A 22,869-nucleotide genomic window follows, 5' to 3' on the forward strand; every position below is an offset into this window, starting at 1 on the left:
TCATTATTCCAGTCTGAGACTGTCATCTCTGGGGTGTATGTTTTCAGTGCTGACAGATGGAAAAATGCTGATTACATTTCACAGATTGAATCAACCAAAACAGAAAAGGAAAAGAGCCATCGGACAGTGGAAAATCTAGTTAAATTTATTTCCTCTGTGGACAAAAAGCATGCTAAATATCCCAACATCTGGATATCTGTGACAGCCTGGAGTCCTGCAGAGTTTACTTCTGCTGTACCAGGATGTTGCACAGTGCTCTGGAGTGACCTCATCACCATCTTCTGGTCTCAGTCCACCAAACGGAGCAGACTGGAAATCTCATCTTTGACATGGAAGTGATTCAGCCTGCTGTGTCCTGTAACCTCTCTCGCTCTCCACCCCCAGTTTTGGAGGAGAGGCACACGCATGTGTGTGTGTGTGTGTGTGTGCGTGCGTGCTGTCGTGCTGTGTGTGGCTAAATCTGGATGAGTCAACGCCTCATTTCCTTGTGCCAAGACTTCCCTCTGTTCCAAATTATGAACAAAGTGCTTCATCTTAAAATAAACTCAAGACGGCTGTGGACGCTATAACTCAAAACTCTTAATACAGTTTGACCTGTGAGCGTCATTAACTCAGCAAATGCATTTAATAAATTAGACCTTGCTGGCATCTGTGTTGTAAATGATCCCGAGTTCATCTTTTAATGTTGTATTTATGACCTGATCAAACAAATTAATCCTCGTCGCTCTGGGCTCTTAAATCATGTTTATTTGCATCAAACCTGGAATTAAAATGCACGACAGACTAGAGTAAGCAGTTGATCAGTGGAGCCGCCGCTGCCGGTGATCAGCACCACGGACAGCGCCGCGCATCAATCCGCGCTCCGCGCACGTCGCGCAGCTCCGGGAGACAGAGGACAGCTCCGGAAAGTTGAAGGCGGACTTAGTGGATTTGAGCTCGGAGCGCAGCGGGGTGGCTTCAGCTCAGTGCTGCGTCTGAGCCACATGATGACGGTCCGATCGGTGTCCATGCTGCTGTCTTCCCCACCGAACCACCAGCGTGCTCCGCTCCGCCCCCCGCCCCCCCTCCTCCGCCCAGACGTCAGCTGCTGGGGAGCGGGCAAGAGTGATTTAAATACGGACAGAGAGGGTCCGTATGAGAGACTGGAGCGTCTCTGGAAAGAGTGAGAGTGTGCATTATAGACTGCCACACGGTGGAGCAAAGACTATTCAAACTTTTGGGGTTCTTCAAATTTTCGAACACCCTCCCCTCCCCTCCGAGCTGAGACACAAAGTTTTGACATCCCCAACAAAGCAAACTTTTCAGTACCCCTCATTTCTGTTTGGCTCGACTTTTTTTTTCACTTGACATTTCTTTTACAGCAACAAGTGGCTACGAGCGACAGCTTGTCTAAGTATTAGTTTCCCCACACAGTTTTAAAGAAAATATGCCAACGACATATTAGCTGCCGTTCAGTGCACCGTGGCCGCCCAGTGTGCCACCGCCGTGTGACACTGGGCTGCGATGATCGTGTCCAACGTGAGCCTGAGCGGCTGCGCAGGGGTCAACAGCGCTCTGTGCGCCGGAGCCGCGGAAGGGCACCTGGGGGGAGGCTCATACCGGACCACCCTCACCCCGACAGGGAACCTGATCGTGGCTGTGTGCCTGGGCTTCATCGGCACTTTCGGACTTATGAACAACCTCCTGGTCCTCGTGCTCTTCTGCCGCTACAAGATGCTGCGGTCGCCCATCAACCTGCTCCTGATTAACATTTCCATCAGCGACCTGCTGGTGTGCGTACTGGGGACTCCGTTCAGCTTCGCGGCCAGCACGCAGGGAAGGTGGCTCATAGGAGAGAGGGGATGCGTGTGGTACGGCTTCGCCAACTCCCTCTTTGGTGAGTAGAAACAGACGATGAATGTTTGCACATATGTGCGTTTTATTTGCGTCTTTCTGTTACATCTGTAGACTGCTGTATATTTTAATTTCAGATGAGGTCGTGAGGGATGGTAGACTGTGAGCGCGGATCCTTCCCAGAGCACTGCTTTTGGTAGATTAGATGCTGTTCAGCCTCATATCTGGAGTCGAAATAGAGGATTTTGGAAAAATTAGACACATATTTGAGGATCTTTGCTGGCACCGCCCGCTGTGATGTGCGCGGTGCGTCTTTTTGGCCGTATGAAACTTTCAGAGGAAAGCCTGAAAATCCGCGTAGCCCGCATGACTTGAATAATGGGGAAATGGTCGTGGCTTATGCGCCAAATTCGCCAACATCAAACCTATAATTCGGCCAACAGATTAGGTTTGCATTTCTCTGGATACCCCTTCCGTCGATCAAGCTTTTTTCTCTTTTCTTTAATTTTGGGTGTGATCATCCTGCAGTATGTCATCACAGAGATCGTTAAGGTAAAGGAGCAGATTGTCCTATTATCTGTTGTTGTTTGGGGGAAACCACAGGCTGTAGGAGAATTCAGCAGGGCAAGAAGACCGATGTTGCGGATCACTGACTTCCATCCACTATCACAGTCACTTATGATGCCTGCACATGCAGATGCGCAGCTGCGGTCCAGGTGGTGACTTGTAAAAAGCAGTCCTGGGCATTATCTCTGGAAGGGGCTGCATGACAAACTGTTGAATCACTTCCAAAGCTGCACGTCCATAGAATAAGATCGCCCGGGGTATTTAGAGAGGCATACTCGGTGATTGGCTCACTCACAGCTTAGCCATTTGTTCAATGTCGTTACAAACTCTGAAGCCCCGTCACACTGTCAGCGAGTTTCTTGGGAGCAGCACGTTTAAAACAGTGTGAAACCTGCTATTAAATGGTCGTTAAATGCTTGTTACTATATAGGAGAGCGTCTGTGCTTGAGGCGAGAAAGCCTCATCACTGTTCATTTAGCTGCCCGTGCAGGTCTGCGGGGCTGTGGGGACGCGGTCTCGGTCCATGGAGCAGACTTCGGCAGAGGCATCAGCAGCATTTGTAGCAGAGTAAAGTCACCCCGGGGAAATCTGTAATGTGAAAGGTGACGCTGGTCTACCTTTGCTCAGGAGTGCTGATACGGATGCAAAGGGCGCAGTGATGCAGGTGAGAAGAAGACACTTCCCCACTCACCTGGAGCCGGGCCAGGCTGGGATGCTGAGCCAGATTTAAAAAAAAAAAGCTTAGTGTTTATTTTTGGACGGGCCAGGGGTGCTATAGAAAAGCTGCAAATAAGGAGTTTTGTGTTGGTCTAACATAAAAGACAGAATCATGTTTCTCCTCCTCATTTGCAGAATGAATGTTTGAAACCAAAACGCTCTGCGATCATCAGGAGTCTCTCACGCCTGATTTAAATATCTCTGATGAACAGACTTTCTCGCTATCAGTTCCACTAATTGCTTTAAAAACTCCCCAAGTCATCTAAACAACCTTTGAAGACCAGGCAGCACTAAAACGCTCATTTCTCTGATGTAAACACAGTGCTACAGCATTTGCACTGCTGTACTGTATGTTATTTTATTATTATCGCTTGCTGTCCAGTCAAAGGGCACAGTTCAAGGAATATTGGGCACTTTATGATTTGAAACCTTCCCCTTGAACTAAATGTTGCACAATTTTGAAAAAACAAACAAACAAAAAACATTATACATTATTTTCAAACTCAAAATTCTGTATTTTCGTGCTTGCTTGGACTCCCAAGCCCTCAGACTTCATGTTCTTACTGAACATCGCCATTGACAGAATCTGGCTCAGATCAGATGTCAGAAACGTCAGTCTATGTGCATATCATGCAAAATCCACAGCATTAAAAGTGAATAATCTGTCAGACTACAGGAATCACAACTTCCATTTAATAATTTATCATGTTTTCATTACTTTGCTGCGTTTTTCTGGCAATACAGCCCCCATAAATTAATCATAGCCACTTATATTCATGGTCATCTTCTTTTACAAATGAATTCCTAAAGTTCATTGAATATTGGAAAAAAAAACATGCCGACTTTGTGAATGGCTTTTCGCTTGATAAAATATTTAGAGCTCCTCCGAAATAGAGACCACCACCTCCCTTTACAACTGTACATCGACTGCACATTTCCCGCCGGCCGTCCACAGTCAGCGGCTGTAGCTTTAGTCTGATGAAGTTTGGATAAAGGGCTCATAAATCTTGCACAAACGGGGCTTCCTCTCACTCACTTCAGTGCATCTAATATCCTGATGGTTAGAGCCTTTCTTTAAGGGCGGCAGCTATGGTAGTCACCCACAATCTCAGCAATACACCAGCCAAATGTCACGGCTTCTGATTCCTGCTGTAACTAAAGATTTCCAGCATTTGTCCTTATCTAGAAGAGCTGCTTAGCCACCTGCTTAAGAGTCTGACTGATATTAAGCAACTGGAGAAAGAGGTGAGGTGAAAAAGAAGCAGATTTTGTGGTTGGCAGTTGTCGGCACCTCGGTGACTCGTGCAACTGTATTTCCATGTTAACTACTGAGCTTGGGTGGACTGTGGGTCAGTGGCCTCTGAGCAAGCCCTCAACATAGGGTCATTTTGTGTCTCTTTATCATCGCTCTGGCTTTCTTTGTGGTCACTCTGCGTCTCCTTATTTGTTGGTAATTAGCTTTTTGCATCCCATACTGATTGATTTGTGTCATGAGTGACATTTTGCAGGTGAAGTCTAGGAGCTTCCTGACCCCCTGGGCTCCTGGGCGTATGCCTGATAAGCCAGTTAATTAATTCATCTGAGCAGCAGAGGAAGGAGGTCAAGATTTACACACATTTGACTTTGTGGGTCGCATTTCAGCAGAGTGTGGGGGTCCAGCAGACTCTTCCGTTCCTGGCTTTTGTCACTGAGCTGCCCTGTTACTTTCCCAGATCTACTGCAAAAATGTTCACACAGTACAGTTAACTAAATTGAATTTTCCTTTGCTCAAGAGCCTCTTGAATCTGTCAAACTTTTAAATTGAAAACAGACTCCTCAGCGCTACTTCCTTCCTCTGGGATAAGTTGGCACTTTCCAAAACAGGATTACTTCATTTGAGTCAAATCGGGGAGAATAAAGCGAGCCATTTCTCAGGATGTACTCTGATTGTATCAACTGTCTAGCTAACCCTGGTGTTATGACGAGATTAAGCACCATCTAAAGACGTGTAACCCTGACATCCACAAGGAGCCAATTTATTAAAATCTGTCTGACAGGACAGAGCTTCTACAAGCTACAACAGAGCAGGAAGACAGACAGGGAGAGAGGGAGAGAGAGATATGGCTCGCAGACATCATTAGAGCCTTCATTGGTTATGGATGAGTAATTCCTCAATGGGCTCATAAAAACAGAGTGAAAGAAAGAGTGAAGGAGGGTCAGCGAAAGGAAAAGTGGAATAGATTTTTCAGATGAATAATGTTGGGTGCACCTTTGACAAAGTGACTGTGCCTGTCTTCACCAAATATCTATAAAGCTTTTCTGAATGATCGATGTTCCATCAAATTAGAGGGCATCACTGTCAATGACAAAAGGCATTGTTAGCTTGGTGTTGGAACATTGCATTCCTGCTCCCTCTTCACATCGATTTCTACTTTTTGCTCACTCGCTTTTAGCCTATAAAATCTAATATTTTGAAGTGACTGAACAATTGAAGATCCACTGCTTTGACTTTATGCCAAGAGCGCAAACTGAAGACAATTTGTGGAGACGTGTGTGCAAATACACACTCACCTACTACTTTTTGTTTTGCCATCCGCCTCCTGGCACACATTTAGCTGCTTCACCTCTCCTGTCCACCTCTTTGCATTTCCCTCTCTGTCGCACTGAACTTATATTGTCTTCCATCATACTGAGGAGGAACAGGAGAGGATCTTTTTTCTCTCTTTATTTGACACCAGGTGTGCGTGTTCCTGCATACTGTTGGCTGCCTGCTTCTGCCTCAAGTGGACTCTGCACACAGTCACTAGATTAACCTTGCACTAGTATGCCCACTCCCTGCATACTGAAGGCCTCCTGCACACACACAAACCAGCACAGATACAGCCACAGAAGTAGATGAACATGTATAGAGGAGAGGAAATGCATATATATCAATCAGCCCCAACACTAAAACCACTGACAGGTGAAGTGAATAAGTTGATCATTTCACTATAATGCAATGTTCTGCTGGGAAACCCTGGATTCTGGCATTCATGTGGATGTTACTTTGACATGTACCACCTACCTGAACATTGTTGCAGACCAAGCACACCCCATTCGTGGCCGTGCCCTCTTTCATCAGGACAATGTGCACTGCAAAACTGCAGAAATTGTTTAGTAATGTAATATTCATAGAGTTCAAAGTGTGGACTAATCCTCCAAATTCCCCAGATCTCAACCTGATGGAGCATGTGGGGGATGTGCAACTTACAGGACCTGCTGCTTATGTCTTGCCAGATACCACAGGACACCTTCAGAGCTCCTGTCTCCATGCCTCCATGGCTGTTTTGGCTGCACAAGGGGGACCTACACGAGATTAAGCAGGTGGTTTTAATGTTGTGGCTGATTGATGTACATGTGCATCACCCTGGCACAGGCAACATCTGCCCTGAGCGATTGTAATTTGCAACGACGGTAAGAAGTCGTCTCAGCAGGGAGAAAGGAAGCAGAACAATGGAGCTCCACCATAAAGGTCAGAGTGAGGGAGCCGGCTAATGAGGCTGTGTAATAAATCGTGAATTAGGGACTCCTAAAGCAGAGGCAAAAATATGCATTGTGTGTGAAGGCTGTCTGGTTTTCAGTCAGGCATTAGTGTGAATAATTATCTTCAAACACAGAGAGCGACTTGCCAAAGCAGTCATCCTTCATGTTAGCCAGACATTTGTCATCTGATGAAAGCTTTTCCTTTGTTTTTTACCTGTTGGTGGTGTCAGTAGTTCTGTGCACCTGCGATGGCTGAGATGAGATGCTGGGATTGGATTTATAGAGCAAACACAGCTTTATTCAATCCTGTGATTTTCATTCAAACTGCCTTTTCCTGGATACACAGTATCAGGCGAGCGATGGCGGAACAGATGCTTCCTAACAGACAAATGCAGAACAGCGATGCTCCTTTGTTGTCTTTCAGACATCATCACATCATAAGATGTTGCATTTTGAGATATCAGATTCAGCTGCTGCCTTTGATCCAGCCAGAAGACTCGAGGATGGATGCAGGGTGAAGTTTGAGTTCAGACGCTGTGAAGTTGGGCGGGCGTCTTTCACCATGTCATCACATTATCTCGAATAAATTAGATTTCCTTGTCACTCGTGTACTGTTTAAATGAGAGGAAGAGCTGCTATCATCAAGAGGGTGGACATGTGCTGGGATCAGCAGATATAATAGCTTTATATATAGATTTTAATATTTTGCATATTAAAAGTGATAAATCATAATCATCTCATGCATTGCCTTGTTTTACTCATTATTTTGTTTATGTATCGTGCTTTTTACACTGATGCTTCTTATTACTGCACTGTCCCCTTTGCTGCTGTGAATCTCCCGCTGTGGGATTAATAACGGGCTCTCTTGTCCTATTATCTAATCTTGTCTTACAACACTTTTGTAGAGCTTCAGGGCTGGAGGTGGCTGCCAGCATTATGTTTTGATACCTCTGTGTGTGAGCCACAGTGGAGAGTTGCTGATTAGGTTTTGCAATTTTGATAAAGTGTGATTTGATTTGGTTCCTCGCTCAGATCTGGTTAATGGACAATGGAGACGTTTGCAATAGATGTTATCAGTCTGTCATCTCATCGCTTCTTACTGCTGTCACATTCTGTGCCTCTTGCTTTTCCTGTCAGTTCTTTTATATGTCAGGATATCTATGAGTGTATTATCTTGCTCATATCATCAGATATCCAATACACTGGATCAGTGGATCTAGTGCTGACCTTATTAAATGGTTCAGGTACTGGCCAGATTAAATACAGCTTTCTTTGTGAATGTCATTTTCAAATTCATTGTTTTTTGTGGTTACATGCCCACAGTCACGTCAGGCTGCAGACTCTGGGTAAAGGTGCAATCCCTGGTGTTGCCTCACAGGACAACAATGCCAATGAGCTCCACACAGGGAGGTATACAGATTTGTTTTCAGAGCAGTTCTTCTTCATCAGCAGACAAGCTGCAGTATTGGTAATGGTATCAGGAGAGAAAACACTGGACTGATGCATCCCTACATATGCTGGCCCCTTAATACAGGCAGAGTCATTGCCTCCAACATATGTTCACAACACTATTAGCAAAAGAACAACCTTTGCAAGACCTTCAAAAAGCTTTCTTATAACGTTTTGCTCATCTGCCATCTCTATGCTTAAAGTTTTGTAAGCTTTAGACACAAAACTACATTTTAAAGTTAGAAAACATTAGTTTCAGTATTTCATTAGCTTGACAAAACAGTCTCTACTCAAGGACCACTTTAATACTTGTTTCAGAGCTTCTGGTCACACCACACGGTGTCTGCAGACAGAGTTTGCTTTGCTGAAAGTGTAGACATCAAAAGTTTCTATTATTCTGAGCACCTTTAGGACAAGTTAGTTTTAGCCAACATGGACGTTTCCTAAACTGTTTGCAATTAGTAACCACTGTAGCATAGCTTTGATTTCCTGCAGCTTAATACATGTACAAACTGATGCACAACCTCCCAGCCAATCAGAGAAGAGTGTTTTCTGTGGCCTTGATATAAACTGTAACAACTCATTAATCAATCAGAGCTCATACAAAATATATTCTGCCTGCATTTACTGTCTGCTCTAAAACATACTGAAATAAAGGCCACTTCTATCAGTTTGTGATGCTGCTATTGAACTATAGCAGTGTTCACCGATGACACCTGTCTGCAAACACTATCATAACGATTTTAGCTTGAAGATGAGATCAGCCAGTCCGCCCGTGGTGAGAAGACAGTTTTCTGAGATGCACTGTTGTTGTTCTCTGTCTGCAGAGTGCAGACTGAGAACAACAGAGGGATAAATCACAGACTACATGTGATAGGGTGGCAATGAGCCGGGAATGTGAAATGTGTTCGGTTGCTATGAGTCTGTGAGCTCAGATCAAACAGAAACACAAGTGGGTTGTTGTAAAACTGTGTTTACTTTGTAAGTAACAGAGCTAATAAAAACCTAGTGCTAAGCAGTCTATGCAGGAAAAGCAGCATGAGCACAATATCTGCGGGCAACAGACCAGCAAAGCATGCTGTGCCAAAGAGAGTGTGCAGCAGGGGTACATGCAGAGCGGTCAATGTATCGGCACATAAAAACATTCTGTGAAACCATCATCGTTAATCACACAGCGACAATTCCTTTCCATCTTGTTGTACTGGCTCAAACTTTTTCCCCCTCCTCACTTTTTACCTTCATTCATTCACGGTGCCATCAGCAGCCCTGGTGTTGGCAAGGACCGCCTTCTTAAAGGAGCGTCCAGTTCAGGTCCGCTTCCACCGCCGCTAAAATCAATGGGCATGAAGGATGGCCTCTTGGCTCGCAGGGCTTCAAAACAAATAGCAAACAGGATAAAAGAGCTGAGGGGTCAGCGTGAACGCCGACTCCTGCTGCTCTGCCTGAGAAAGAAAGGCGTAGAGATATTGACATACAGCGTGTGTGTGCGCTCATGAAGTGGCTACAGAAAGATAAGAAAACTTCTAGAAATCTTCGGTGGCGTGTTTCACTGCATCGCTTCTGTCAAGCAGAGACCCTACAGGCAGTGCCGCTGCAGCGTTTATTTGCTGCAGGCCCCCGGCGCGAGAACTGAAACATTAGATGATTCCAAAACCACGTTGACTACAGTTTTATTACGCTGCACTTTTCAACTCTGGCAAAATTTTTGAAAATCACAAGACGCCCTCTCTTTCAAGCTGGAAACCATAAAGCTCATTTTAACGAAGCTTTATATCTCAGTCACAGTGCATGTTTCTCTCACCAGAGCAGATGAACATTGGGACAGGCGGTGCATTTTTGGCTCTATCTGATGGACCCATTAGACATGAAGCACAGGAGTCAGGGTGTAAAGAGGAAGAACACACCTGCACATGCTCTGCAGTTTGTTTGCGTGCTGTTAACTGTTTATGTGATGTTTCTCCATGCTGCGCTCCTGTTCCTAAACTGCATGCAGTGCCTACCTATGTGTGTGCTCTGTCTACCCTGTAGGCATCGTGTCCCTGATCTCCCTGGCTGTCCTCTCCTTCGAGCGCTATAGCACCATGATGACGCCCACTGAGGCTGACTCTTCCAACTACTGCAAGGTCTCCCTGGGCATCGCCCTGTCCTGGGTCTACTCCCTCATCTGGACCATGCCACCACTCTTTGGCTGGAGCAGCTACGGTCCAGAGGGTCCAGGGACCACCTGCTCCGTTGACTGGACGGCCAAGACGGCGAACAACATCTCGTACATCATCTGCCTGTTTGTCTTCTGCCTCATCGTGCCATTCCTGGTGATTGTGTTCTGCTATGGGAAGCTGCTGTGCGCCATCAGACAGGTGAGGAAATATGGGGATGGGGAGGGCTTCCACTAAACCTGCAGTACATGCACACACAAGGTGCACCTTCAACACTGGCTACAGTGTGAAGGGTCACCTGTGATGGGATTCTCAAAACTAACACCACATATCCCACAGAGCTCTGATAAGTAAGGAGTAAGTACTTGCAACAGCTCATATGTATTCTGACAAGGTAAGCCGACAGAGCCATGAAATGAAATACACATTTCCTCTTTTTTCATTTACTGTCTCATTACAGTCTCCCTTCTGACAAAATGTCTCCATTTTTGCCATAAAGAAACTCACAATTTGTCAAACAAAAGGTAAATCAATGGCTGCGTTGAAAGCACTTTTATCTAAAGCACATTACACGCCTTACACATTAATGCCACCTCCCGAGCCCTCGCCACAATACAGCGCACCTGAATATAACACAAACAGTCTCACTGTTTATAGTGATGACAGCGTCTTAAAGGGCTCAAAATTTGTGATTTATTGAATGTGACATGTTGAACTTTCATTTCACAAACTGGTAGAATTTTTTTAAGCTGCTCTAATCAGTGTCTTTATGGAGACTGATTTAGATTTTTAGCAAATGACTCTGTGTGTGTGTGTGTGTGTGTGTGTGTGTGTGTGTGTGTGTGTGTGTGTGTGTGTGTGTGTGTGTGTGTGTGTGTGTGTGTGTGTGTGTGAAGGGTGTTGCTCATACTGATGACCCCACACACACATTCATCCCCTCACCTCAGTGGAGTGTTTAAGCATCTTTCAGCTCATTGTTTTGGTTCACTCTCGCTGCTCTCATGAATCTTGTTTCCTGCAGCAGCAGGCAGCTGTTTTACTTGTTGTGCACCAAAGTGCAGAAAGACAACGTTAACAACAGGCTGCTAAACATAGTGGACCATTTAGCAACTGAAGAGCCAGATAGTTCCCTCAGGAGTTGGAAGAGACCAAAACAGAGCTAAAACGGAGAGTGAAAATTAGACAAAATTGATTGCGGGGCCAGAGAAACAACTCGGAATGAGCTGGATGTAAATAGGCATCTGGCAATATCAGGCTTGCAATATCAACTTAAAATGTAGTCAGTTGACAGTGTTGTGTTTACAGCCTGTTTCTGCAACCCCACAACAGTTAATGAAGGTTTAATAACATCAGTTACCCACAAACATTTTCTAACAATAATGCTTTGATAAAATATGAAGCCCATACATGAAGGATGGCGTCACTGTCAGCTGACTGAGCAGGTCTGAGAATCCCACTGTGGTAACGTTACAATACTAACTGCAGCCCAACACACCCCCACTTAAGAACAGAGAGCAACAGTGGAAATAAAACTCAATTCTACCACAGCCTCTGGATGCTGCAAACAAATATCAATAAAATAACCAGAATAATGGTCAAATCTACAATATTGACTTGTGCAATTTAAGCATCACAAGAGACAATGTTCTTATCTTTATTGGGACAAGACGTTCAGACTGCCTCCTAAACAATGTTTGCTTGTACAGTGCAGAAAGTGCGTCTTGGATTATGAAACATTTTCATTTAATTCAAGCAGGTTCTTACAAGAAAAGTAAAGTTTTAATGGCACAACATGCAGTAACAGTTGTGTCCAAATAAGCCACAAGCAATGAAGTTCTGCAGTAAAATAATACAAAGGATACTGTGCAGGTGGTGGAGACATGATGCATCATGATTGTGTTCTAACAACATTCACAGAGATCTGCTGTTGTATCAGTCTTGTTGTGATTTACAGCTCACAGGTTCAGCATCACTTCCAGAAGTGAATACGTGCACATCAACACTCTCTTTTGTTGTTAATTAAATCTATACCAACTTAAAGTGCTTTGGCTACTCTGCTATTCTGCTGACGCTGCTCAAACAAAAGCTTTGAACCAGTTAACCCAAACCTGCAGCCGCTTTCATTTGAGATGTTTTGTTTTGTTTTTACGACCTTGCATTCAAATAGCTGTTTTATGGTAGAGCTAATTACGATTATGAATCATGAACTGTGGCTATGACACATCACACCATCAGGGCTGTGATTTTACCTCCATGAAGTCAGTGTGTGGGTCTTTGTTGGCGGAGCTGCATTTTGATCCCACCACACATGCCATTTAGTTCAGACTTCTATCTAAATCACCTTAAAAAACACAACGACTGGATTCATGTGTTGAAGACACTGGTCTCACATTCAGAATGAGTTATTAGAGCCTGTATTCATCAACATCTCAATGTGGGAAATCAGTCTCAAAATACAATGCTTGGCCAAAAAAAAAGTTGCCAGCTGGATTTAACTAAGCAAATAGGTAAGAGCCTCCCATTGGATAATTACTGCATGGGCGATTATCTTTCAGCTGGCAACAGGTTACTTAACCCCAACTGATGCAATGAGTAGCTTCTTACTGCTTAAACAACCATGTTGAAAGACACATCCCGTGGTCTTCGAAAAGATGTTTGTTTGAGAAGGGTCAAATCATTGGCATGCATCAAGCAGAGAAAACATCTAAGGAGATTGCGGAAACTACTAAAATTTGGTTAAGAACTGTCCAACGCATTATTAAAAACTGGAAGGAGAGTGGGGAATCATCTTCTTCGAGGAAGAAATGTGGTAAAAAAAAATCCTGCCTGATCGTGATCGGCGATCACTTAAACGTTTGGTAAAATCAAATCGTAGAAAAACAACAGCAGAAGTCAGGGCTATGTTTAATAGTGAAAGTAAGAGCATTTCCACACGCAGAATGTGAAGGGAGCTCAGGGGATTGGGACTGAACAGCTGTGTAGCCTTAAGAAAACTCAGAGAGGCTAATCGGAAAAAAGGGCGTCAATTTGATAGGGAGCGTAAAGACTGGACTCTGGAGCAATGGAAGAAGGTCATGTGGTCTGATGAGTCCAGATTTATCATGTTCCACAGTGATGGGTGCATCAGGGTAAGAAGAGAGGCAGATGAAGTGATGCACCCATCATGCCTAGTGCCCACTGTACTGTGGGGACAGTGCTATGACCTGGGGTTGCTGCAGTCGGTCAGGTCAGGTTCAACAACATTATGTGCCCAAAGACTGAGGTCAGCTGACTACCTGAATATACTGAATGAGCAGGTTATTCCATCAATGGATTTTTTTCTTCCCTGATGGCACGGCCGTATTCCAAGATGACGATGCCAGGATTCATCGGGCTCACATTGTGAAAGAGTGGTTCAGGGAGCACGAGACATCATTGTCGCACATGGATTGATCACCACAGAGTCCAGACCTTAACCACATTGAGAATCTTTGGGATGTGCTGGAGAAGGCTTTGCGCAGTGGTCCGACCCTCCCATCATCAATACAAGATCTTGGTGAAAAATTAATGCAACACTAGATGGAAATAAATCTTGTGACATCGCAGAAGCTTATCGACACAATGCCACAGCGAATGCTTGCCATAATCAAAGCTAAAGGCGGTCCAACGAAATATTAGAGTGTGACTTTTTTTTTTTTTTTGGTGCTGACTTTTTTCTGGCCAGGCAGTGTGTGCGGTCCTAGTTTTAGTGCGAGGATTAAAAGCTGTTTATCGGCTTTCTTGATGTAGGAAATCATTCCTATCTATGACATAATATTTTGGACACATAAGTGAACAGGAGATGTAGCTGATGTTTGAATGGACAGAAGAGAATATAAATTTCAAATGGCCACAGTCAACATGCAGGACGTGGTGCTAATAAATGCAGTGTAAAACAATGTGGCTGGACAGGGCTCACACACACGCTGCCAATGTTTATGTACAGCCTATTACTGGCAGATGTCATTGCATGATTTAAGATATTTTGTTAATTTCCACAAATATATCCTAGAAAACCAAGCATGGCGCCTACACATAAAGAGGTGGTGAAATTTTCTGTGTAATATTTCAAACCGCAGCTATGAGAACAACCATTAGTATAATATAAACAGCAACGTCACACTGTGTCCTTGGAGAGAAAGCTGAAAGTGAGCGTAGAAAGCTCCATAAATCACTCTCAAGTCCTACTCTGAGGTACGAGTGGTTTTAATCCTCGGTACACTTTCACCGAGCTGTGTAATAAATACAGGCCCAGATTATTGTCATTAAATATTTGGCAGTAGATGTCTGCAGTGAGGTGAAGAGGACAACTGATCATCTGGGTATTTGTTGTGGGATTGGCCTCTTCCCTCCACCACTGCTGTGAAGTGTGGCACGAGGTAAGCAATGTTTGGCTTTTTACACACTGTCCAACACTGACTGACTGGAACACTGAGGAGAGACAGTGTGGAAGGCAGCATGCCCCTTCTCTCCAGAGCCGCCCCTCTCTCTCTGTCACACACACACACACACACACACACACACACACAGAGACACACATACAGTGTGCGTTTGCATAAGCATGCATGTGCTCTGTCCTCTCTTGTTAACTGCTCAGCAGACTTGTGTGTGGCACCGACACAACTGTGAGAAAACATGAGCAACAATTAATCTAATTACAACGATGCGGTCCTCCTCTCTTCCTCCTCTCCCTGTAGCTCTGCATCACTTTCTTTCTCTTTGCACGTCCTCTTTTGTCCCTTTTCACACTTTATCTATTTGCTGTCTTTCCTCATCAGACAACACACATAGATCTGTGTATGGATGACGAAGATGGTGGGAGAAAGTAATAGTGTTTAGCTCTTTCTCTCTGTCTTTGTCAGACTTTCCCTCCCTCTCGTTCTCTCCTCCCAAACTCTTTCTCTTATACATCTATTATATGTCAGCTTCAGCTCCTTTGTCTCGTCTTCTCAGCCTTTGTCCCTTCCTTGAGCAGGACTACATTATCTGTGCTTGTTTTAATGGCTTGCCGCACTGTTTAGGGTTGTTCTTCTCCCACTGACAGTGTTATGCAAAGGCTTTGTCTCGTAACACTAGTTGGGACAGATAAAAGTAGAGAGCAGCTTGTCCGGTAAAAGCTGAAAGAAAGTTGATTATCTGATCCAATAGTGTGATTATCAGGAGACTAAATCAAGTTTGGGTTTAGTCCATATCTGTGTACACTCAGTGCCTCATCCTCATTCACTATACCAGTGTTTTCAAACTTTTTTGAGGCATGGCACATTATTTACTTTAAAAGAACCCCACAACACACCACCAGCCAAAAGTTTTACCAAATGACACACTGTAGTCTAACACAGCATATATAATGAAAATGTAATCTCCCAGTTTGTTTACACTCACTCAGTGTGAAACCTGGTTGGATGAACCGATATCCTGGCAGGAACTGAAGAAAGGCACACATAAAGCTCTTGTTCAACGCTCTCAGTCTCTCTCTGTTTTTAGTTTTTATAGCAGTCATGCTTGAAAAGCTCAGCTCACGCAGATATGTTGTGGAAAATGGGAGCCATGTTGAAATAGCTCTGTTTGCCATAATGGGAACTCCTTGGCAGCAGTCAACGAACAACTGTCCAATGGAAGATCAGCAAAGCTTAGCTTAAACCACAATCTTCTGTCACAGCTACCTGTCATGCACATCATGAATTATATTGTCCTGAATTAACAAGGTCATTATTGCAATACCTACTGCCATCCATTGATGTGGAGGAGTATTTTCATTACTCTGCCAGTCACGACATCGCAGGCACGAGTGCTCAACAATGGCAAATTATTTCCAGTAATTAAATAATCGACTTTTGGACCAATTAAGTGTAATTGGGTAATTTCCCACAGCACACCTTACGGTCTCTCATGTCACGGTTTAGGATGTGGATCTCTACATTATGTATGAAACTATTAGCCTTAGTGTTCAAAACTGCTGAGTTGTCCACGATGTGAAAAGCTGCTCCTTGTTCAGTTAAACAACATGTCATCCTGTCTATCAAACACTTGGTGGCAGGGTTTTAGTAAAAAGAGAAGACAGACAGACAGACAGACAGACAGACAGACAGACAGACAGACAGACAGACAGACAGACAGAGCTCATCTCTTGCTTGTAAGTGTCTGTCAGCGTTGTCTCTTTTTACTGCTCCTGCTCTGTGATGGGAAATTGAGGTCTTTATCAGTGAAGGGGACAGGAGCTGTGAGAGAGGTGAGTTCGTCCTGTCACAGCCACTTCAGTCAGGGGACATGTGAAAACGCTGGACAGAGGTAAATGAACTCTTTAGCTCTGGCCCGTCTCTGTCTCACCAATGGTGGAAGTCTCATGGGACACTGAGTGATCAGAGAATTTCAACAGAAATCCGCACAATTTGCTTGATTTGATGTTTTTTTTTTTTTTATCTTGACGGCACGTTGTGCACACAGAATAATGAAAATGAAGGAAAAAGAATGTAAAACAGACAAATTATCTAAATCTCACTCACATCTCACATAATATATTACTGTGTACCATCTATTGCCATTGCCATGTGGCCTCAGTTTTATTGCTCTTGCAGGCAGTAATCGGCCCACTCACCCTCAAACATGTTCCTCCCATGACCTGAGAGCCATCTTTACTGATACTGTGAAGTCACCTACAGCCTCAGGAGAAAAAACAAAAACAAAAAAACCCATCATCATCATCAATCATGAAACAAAACTGCTCATGGAGGGTGTGAAATGATGTTTTAAATGTTTCCTAGTATTACAACAAAAACATGCGCATTCAAAAATGTAAGGCTCTTGTTCAATTTTCATTTACAAATGAGAATGTCATTAGATTAAAGCTGCACAGGCTGATTTTGGAGGTCTAAATAGAAACACATAATCCCCTTTTGTTGAAATCCCCAATTTCTCTATTTGACTTAAACTGCAAATGTATGCAAACGCAGCAAGAAAACTGGACTCACTAACAGTGTCTGATGGAACGGCATTTTCACCCTTAACAGCCACAACCACAATAAAATGTAGCAGTGCTGGGGACTGTGCAGTCCAGTGCTGCTATGGGCTATCTGGTTAATTAACCACGAATTAATTACACAACAGTTGTGCTATCTCTGGTAGTTCAGGATCTATAAAACTGGCTAAACCTTGAATGCTTTGTGTCCAGTACTCTGGAACTGCACAAATTGCAGGGTACGGTGACTGAGTCCCTTTAAAAAGCGAGCTCTCTGCACCTGGACCAGGTCCCTCTCGTTCTGGTTTGCCAGGGTGACAGCAGCACTGACAGCATTTTGTTTTGTGCTCTTTTTCGCTCCGGTTGCTGGCAGTGCATCCAAATGGACCCCATGTCATGCTCGCCTGTTTCACAGTACCCATTATTATGCATTTTTACAGTGATTAGAAAGGTCTCCACCAGAGCTACTGTGCTGCACAAGGCAGTGTAAACATCTCCACGTACTGTACATATGTCATTCCTAAGAGGCTTTCTGAAAGAACATCTCTCCATCCTGACTGGTCATCCCTGAGCGGTACAGTAAGCACCACGTATTGTATGTTCTAGGTTTTAGTGTGATCTTAGAGAAGCCTATTAAGGTGCAACATCACCATTTGAATTGACGCTAATTGTGCAAAACATGGGTGCATCTTGCACTGTGGATTACTGAACAGGTCCTTGTAGGGCATTGTTATTATTTTTTCAACAAAAATACAGTGCAGTGAACTGAACTGCACACTGTGCCTTTCTTTCCATTTTAGGATTGCAAGTCACCAAAATAGCTCACAGGCAAATATGGGGCAAAAAACATCATGGGACACCAGGAAAATGCCACAAAGGCACGTCATGAGCTGTGTACTGCCGTGAAAACAGGTCCCTTATGTAAACCTTGAGAAAAAGGACAGAGTTTTGTAGAGTGATGTGTATGATACGTATTATAATTTAACCAAACCTTGCTCATCAAATGTATAAGATTTCCACAGCCAAAGACCATCTGTACAATATCTTTCCTTTAATTAGCCTCAGCAACAAAGATGCCAAAATAACAGTCGAAAGCAGCATCTTGTGTTACCACTTCAGCAGAGAGATGTGGATAAACTATATCCACGACACTTGAAGTAATTTGGGTGAAAACAAAAAAAAGAGGACGGAATATGCACAATAACACACGCACACAGACACACACATCAAGCAGTCTTTGGTTAGATAATCAGCAGCTCCCTCCCTTGTCTCAACATCTTTACCCTTGGTCTGAATTCATTATGTGACTCATATGTCCCTGTAGATATCTAGCGATACTCTCAAGTGCTCCAGTAATTCTCCAACACGCTGCAGGCTATGTGGCACAGAGGTAGAGCTGGAGAGAGATGAACATATCAGGAGGAAGTGAAGGAGGCAGAGAGATGAAAGGAAGAAAAGGAGGGGCAGAGTGACAGACTGTGACTGCTGGGGTCCTAATTTTGTGCTGGCCCACATCAGATGTAGTGACCTTGCACTGGTCGTGAGATAATTTCAATGGCCACGAGCAGATTTTTTCATTCCTGCCTTTGCCTATTTGGTAACTTCGTGACCTGCAATCATATTACACAAAAATAGGCAGGGAGTGCACCAGAGGGGAATTTCAATGCAAATTAGGTGATGCAGTTTGGATTAAGATATTACTCTTGTGCCTCCAACTACTTTGCTGGCATCCCTAACAGTACAGTTATAAAGTTTCTCTGCCTACTGTACTTAATATGCGAAGAGATAACAGTCGATTGGACACTGTGTGCAAAGCGCATTGTTGGGAAGCTGGTGAGGGATCATGTGTTTGTTGCTGCAGTAGTGATTCTTTGAGTTCTTATGCTCTTAGTTCCAAAAACACATCCTCATGGACAAATGGCTGCAGTGCAAGCAGCACTGTTAACGTACTTATTTTTACTGAATGCCACCAGAGTATTAAATTTCTGAGTATGTGCACAACCCCCCCAAATTAACACATGAATCTAGCGCATGCAAACAAATCATTACAGTAAAAGTGAGTGTACGGTTAGTAGTTGCCATTTTAATAGGTACATCTAACTAAAACCAATGCAGTTTAATACTACAGTCCTGAAATTAATCTGACCTCCATGAAGGTGATACTGTTCACTTTTTTGTTAAAACTGCTAAAAAAAACTATTAAAAAAGCTAAAACTAAAAATTCCCTGAAATAACTTTTTTGAAATTATCTTCATAAGAAGGATGACTGTGTCTGTCCTCACATGCACGAGTAGAGCCCCCACCCAGGCAGGCTCGTTTACTTCCTAATGCAACGTACGAGTTGAAACACAAAAGAAGACCGACTGCATCATGGACAGAAGCACGTGACTGCTTGAGAATGATGAGCGGTAAATGGAAAACACATACCACATTCGATGCCTCACCGATAATTATTGGAAACAGTCGATTGAAAGCCACGAGAAAAGCCAGCAACATTTGCTGCGTGGCGGCAGAGAAGGCGGCTGAAAAGCGGAGCAGTTGCATACTCAGCAGTCTTAGAACATTCACGGTAAACATCAATGTGCTTGGAGATGTGTGGTTTACATCGGACAGGAAGGGTAGGAAAAACTGGAATCTGAAAAGCAACTTTATAGAATTAAAAAGAGCATAAAATGGAAACACTAAAAGATAAGTACAAGTACCCTGAACATTTTCTACGACAATTTCTGTGTCTGGTGAAATATTACAGAAAAAAATCTGCTTGTTATGTCCAACTGTTCTGCTGCTGCTGCTACAACACACTGAGTTTATGTTTATTTCTTTGTTCACATTCGGGCCTCGCCACAAAAACTAGAGTGACTAAAAACTCATCACACACACATTCAACACGCACACACATAGCAGGGACAGAGAGGTAGAGAGGAGGAGACACAGCTGTGAAAGCTGTTCTTGCGAGGCCTTGGAATGAAAATTGCCAGCACTTCTGTGCGATACGAGCTTGGTGGGGAAGTGGCGAGATGCTGGAGGGCACGAGTGCTGCACTACAGAGGAGGCTGCACGCCCCACACACAAATGAGTTCTCTGTCAGATTGGCTCCAGCTGAAGCTCTTGTTCCATTTGTATTGTGCTGCAAGTCCCCTGCCTCTGCTCATTGTCTTGCTGGGTGTGACGACCCTCTGAGCAGGCCTCGCCCTGCAGGAGCCTGGCAGGTGGAGTAGGGTGGGCAGGGGGATGCAGCTCACCTGGTCTGGTAACAAGATATACAAGCTGGTGGGAGTCAGCCAAGCTGCTCTCTCCCCCAGGCTTTTGCCCTGTTTGATCTTGATGTTTTAAGTTTGTCTTTATCTTGATTTCCATTTAGTAAAAAAATATTTTTGGTAACTACTGGTGAATTCTCTCCCTCTTTTTCCTGCCTAGAGCTGTGTGGTGATGGGTCTTTTACTCTTCTCTTTGATCCCTTTGCCTTCTGTGTCTGTAACCAACTGTTTCCCTCTTTTGACCATAGGCCGTAAAAGAAATTGAAAGAGCCACCATTATGCCACCCTGCTTATTGTTCTGAAGTCTCAAATTTGGCATTTTTTTCTTGTTTTTTTGGGGGGGAAGTCAGACATGACCATATTTGGTTAGAGGGGGAGGAATATAGCAACTGTTACCTTAATGCATGGGTTAAAACAGTCAGTATATAAATAACATTGGTTACCAGCCCTGTGTTAGAATAGAAGTTATCAGCTAACACTAGCACTAGCTAGCTTGTTTAGCAAGGTGCATCCATAATTCACATTAGCTATGATATTAATTGGGATGCTAATTTTGGTGTAAAGTGTACGTTACAGAAAAAAGTGAAAAGCTGACTTTAAGAACAAAACACTGACAAAAATTTTATAATTAACTTTCATGAACTAAGAAACACACTGCAATTTATGTATACAATGCCATGGATACACATTACTCTGCCTCTGTCCTGACTGAAAAGTCATCGTGGCAGCAGCTTTGCAATCACAGGTGTTGGTGCCATGGGAACTGTACTGATAAATTTGTTCATTGTTTGACTGGAACTTTATGAAACATAAGCCATTGACCTCAGCCTCCCAGTCTCCTTCACGTTTCCCACAATCCTACAGCTAGTTACACCTATGTATGCACTCCACCCATGTCCCGAGATTTTAGCTACCATTGGTTGAGTGTGGCCTACAACCTACAACCTCATCAGGTCAACAAAGCTCCCTTCTTTCTCTCTTTGCTCTTGGATGGTTCTCTGATCACAGCAGACACACATAACTCTTTTCTACAGTAGTGACACAAGAGCCTGTCTAAGATTCCTGGTTAGCTAAGTGCACAATGCTAACTGAGTGTTGGTTAGCACCACCAGTGGCAACACAAAGTCTGCTGGCTAACTTCACAAGTAACCGGAACAACAAAGCAAGCTAGTGCTGAGCTGCTAACTCTGTAAGGTGCTTTTGTCTGGACTGCCTCATCAGAACACTTGATAGTAGGACCACAATATCTCCCAGCCTGGATCATTAGCTAAGGAATCACGAAAGCACATGAACGCAGCCTCGACTATTCAGAACTACCATTCTTTGTCATCTGTTTTACTCTAAATGGGGCCAAATTTACATAATGGATATTGTGCTGTATTAAAGAAGACTTGAAACTAGTGATTCAGACCATAAAATCTTTAGGAAAATATTAACTGAGGTAATATATCAAGTCAGAAGTAGTGTTATTTTCTCATAGACTTCTATGGAATCAGACTTATTTTTGCAACCAGTCGCTGCTAGCTGGCCATAAGAAAGATTGCAGATTTCCCTTACTTCCACATTGGCTTCACATTTTTTGGAGGCTAGTCCACTTCTTCTATATAGTTCATGGTTTTGTCTTTGGACTGCTTATCTTGCATATGTGTTCACACTCCCAGTCAGTGGCTTACTTATCCAAATCTGTGTGCACACACCCAATACAATGGTTCATTTCATTTTCTGCAGTGACTGCTCCAATCCCTGCTTTCTCACTTTCTTTTTCACTCTTTTCCAAGCTCTCTTTCTCTCATTGCCTTTCTCCATCTCCCAGCCCTGTGTGTGCCCTCTTCACATATTCTTTGCCTTTCGCTGTCCCATTATCATCCATCTTTTTCACCTTGGTTGTCTCGGTTGCCATTATCACTTCCATCCCATCTCCACCCCTCATCGCCTCTCCAGAAGCAAGCAGAAATGTGCGGGTTTTGTTTAACAATGAGATAGATGATGACATCCGATAGCAAGCAGTTACTTGTGCATACAAAGCAAGCAAAACAAAATGAGGCAGGAAGCCTTTGTTTTGAATGATGTGCATATGCTCAAATCCCTGTTTGGTCATCTGTACCCACCTTATACACACTCTGAGAAGAAGAAAAAAGAAAGTCCACTACAGTTAACTTTTCTACCAGGCTTTTGGAGCAAAGAGAACAAACCAGAAGTGAGTGGTCGATTATTTGGGGATTCTTTTTTTGTATTTATGGAATGAACCTGATCATGAACATATCGTTCTTCTTGCCCAGAGGCTCTGTGACCTGCTGACGAGAAGCCTTAAACATCTCATGAAGAGGTTTGTTTCTATGGAAGAATGACCCGTATCTCAAATTCTGAAAATAGAGCTTAAAGGAGGTACGCTGACTTTTTGGGTTAAATTGAATTT

The 22,869-nt window shown here is 43.7% G+C and overlaps 1 protein-coding gene across 1 annotated transcript in view; it reads left to right on the top strand.

Annotated features, from left to right (window-relative positions):
* The first annotated feature begins 1,503 nt into the window (after positions 1-1,503).
* tmtopsa (teleost multiple tissue opsin a) overlaps positions 1,504-22,869 on the top strand; it is a 65,295-nt gene continuing 43,929 nt past the window's right edge. Inside the window, exons 1-2 of the mRNA XM_070974362.1 lie at positions 1,504-1,876; positions 10,096-10,424. Coding sequence (XP_070830463.1) covers positions 1,504-1,876; positions 10,096-10,424 — 702 coding nt within the window. The remainder of the gene's footprint in view (positions 1,877-10,095; positions 10,425-22,869) is intronic.

The sequence above is a fragment of the Chaetodon trifascialis genome, chromosome 11 (assembly GCF_039877785.1).
Source record: "Chaetodon trifascialis isolate fChaTrf1 chromosome 11, fChaTrf1.hap1, whole genome shotgun sequence".
NCBI lineage: Eukaryota > Metazoa > Chordata > Actinopteri > Chaetodontiformes > Chaetodontidae > Chaetodon > Chaetodon trifascialis.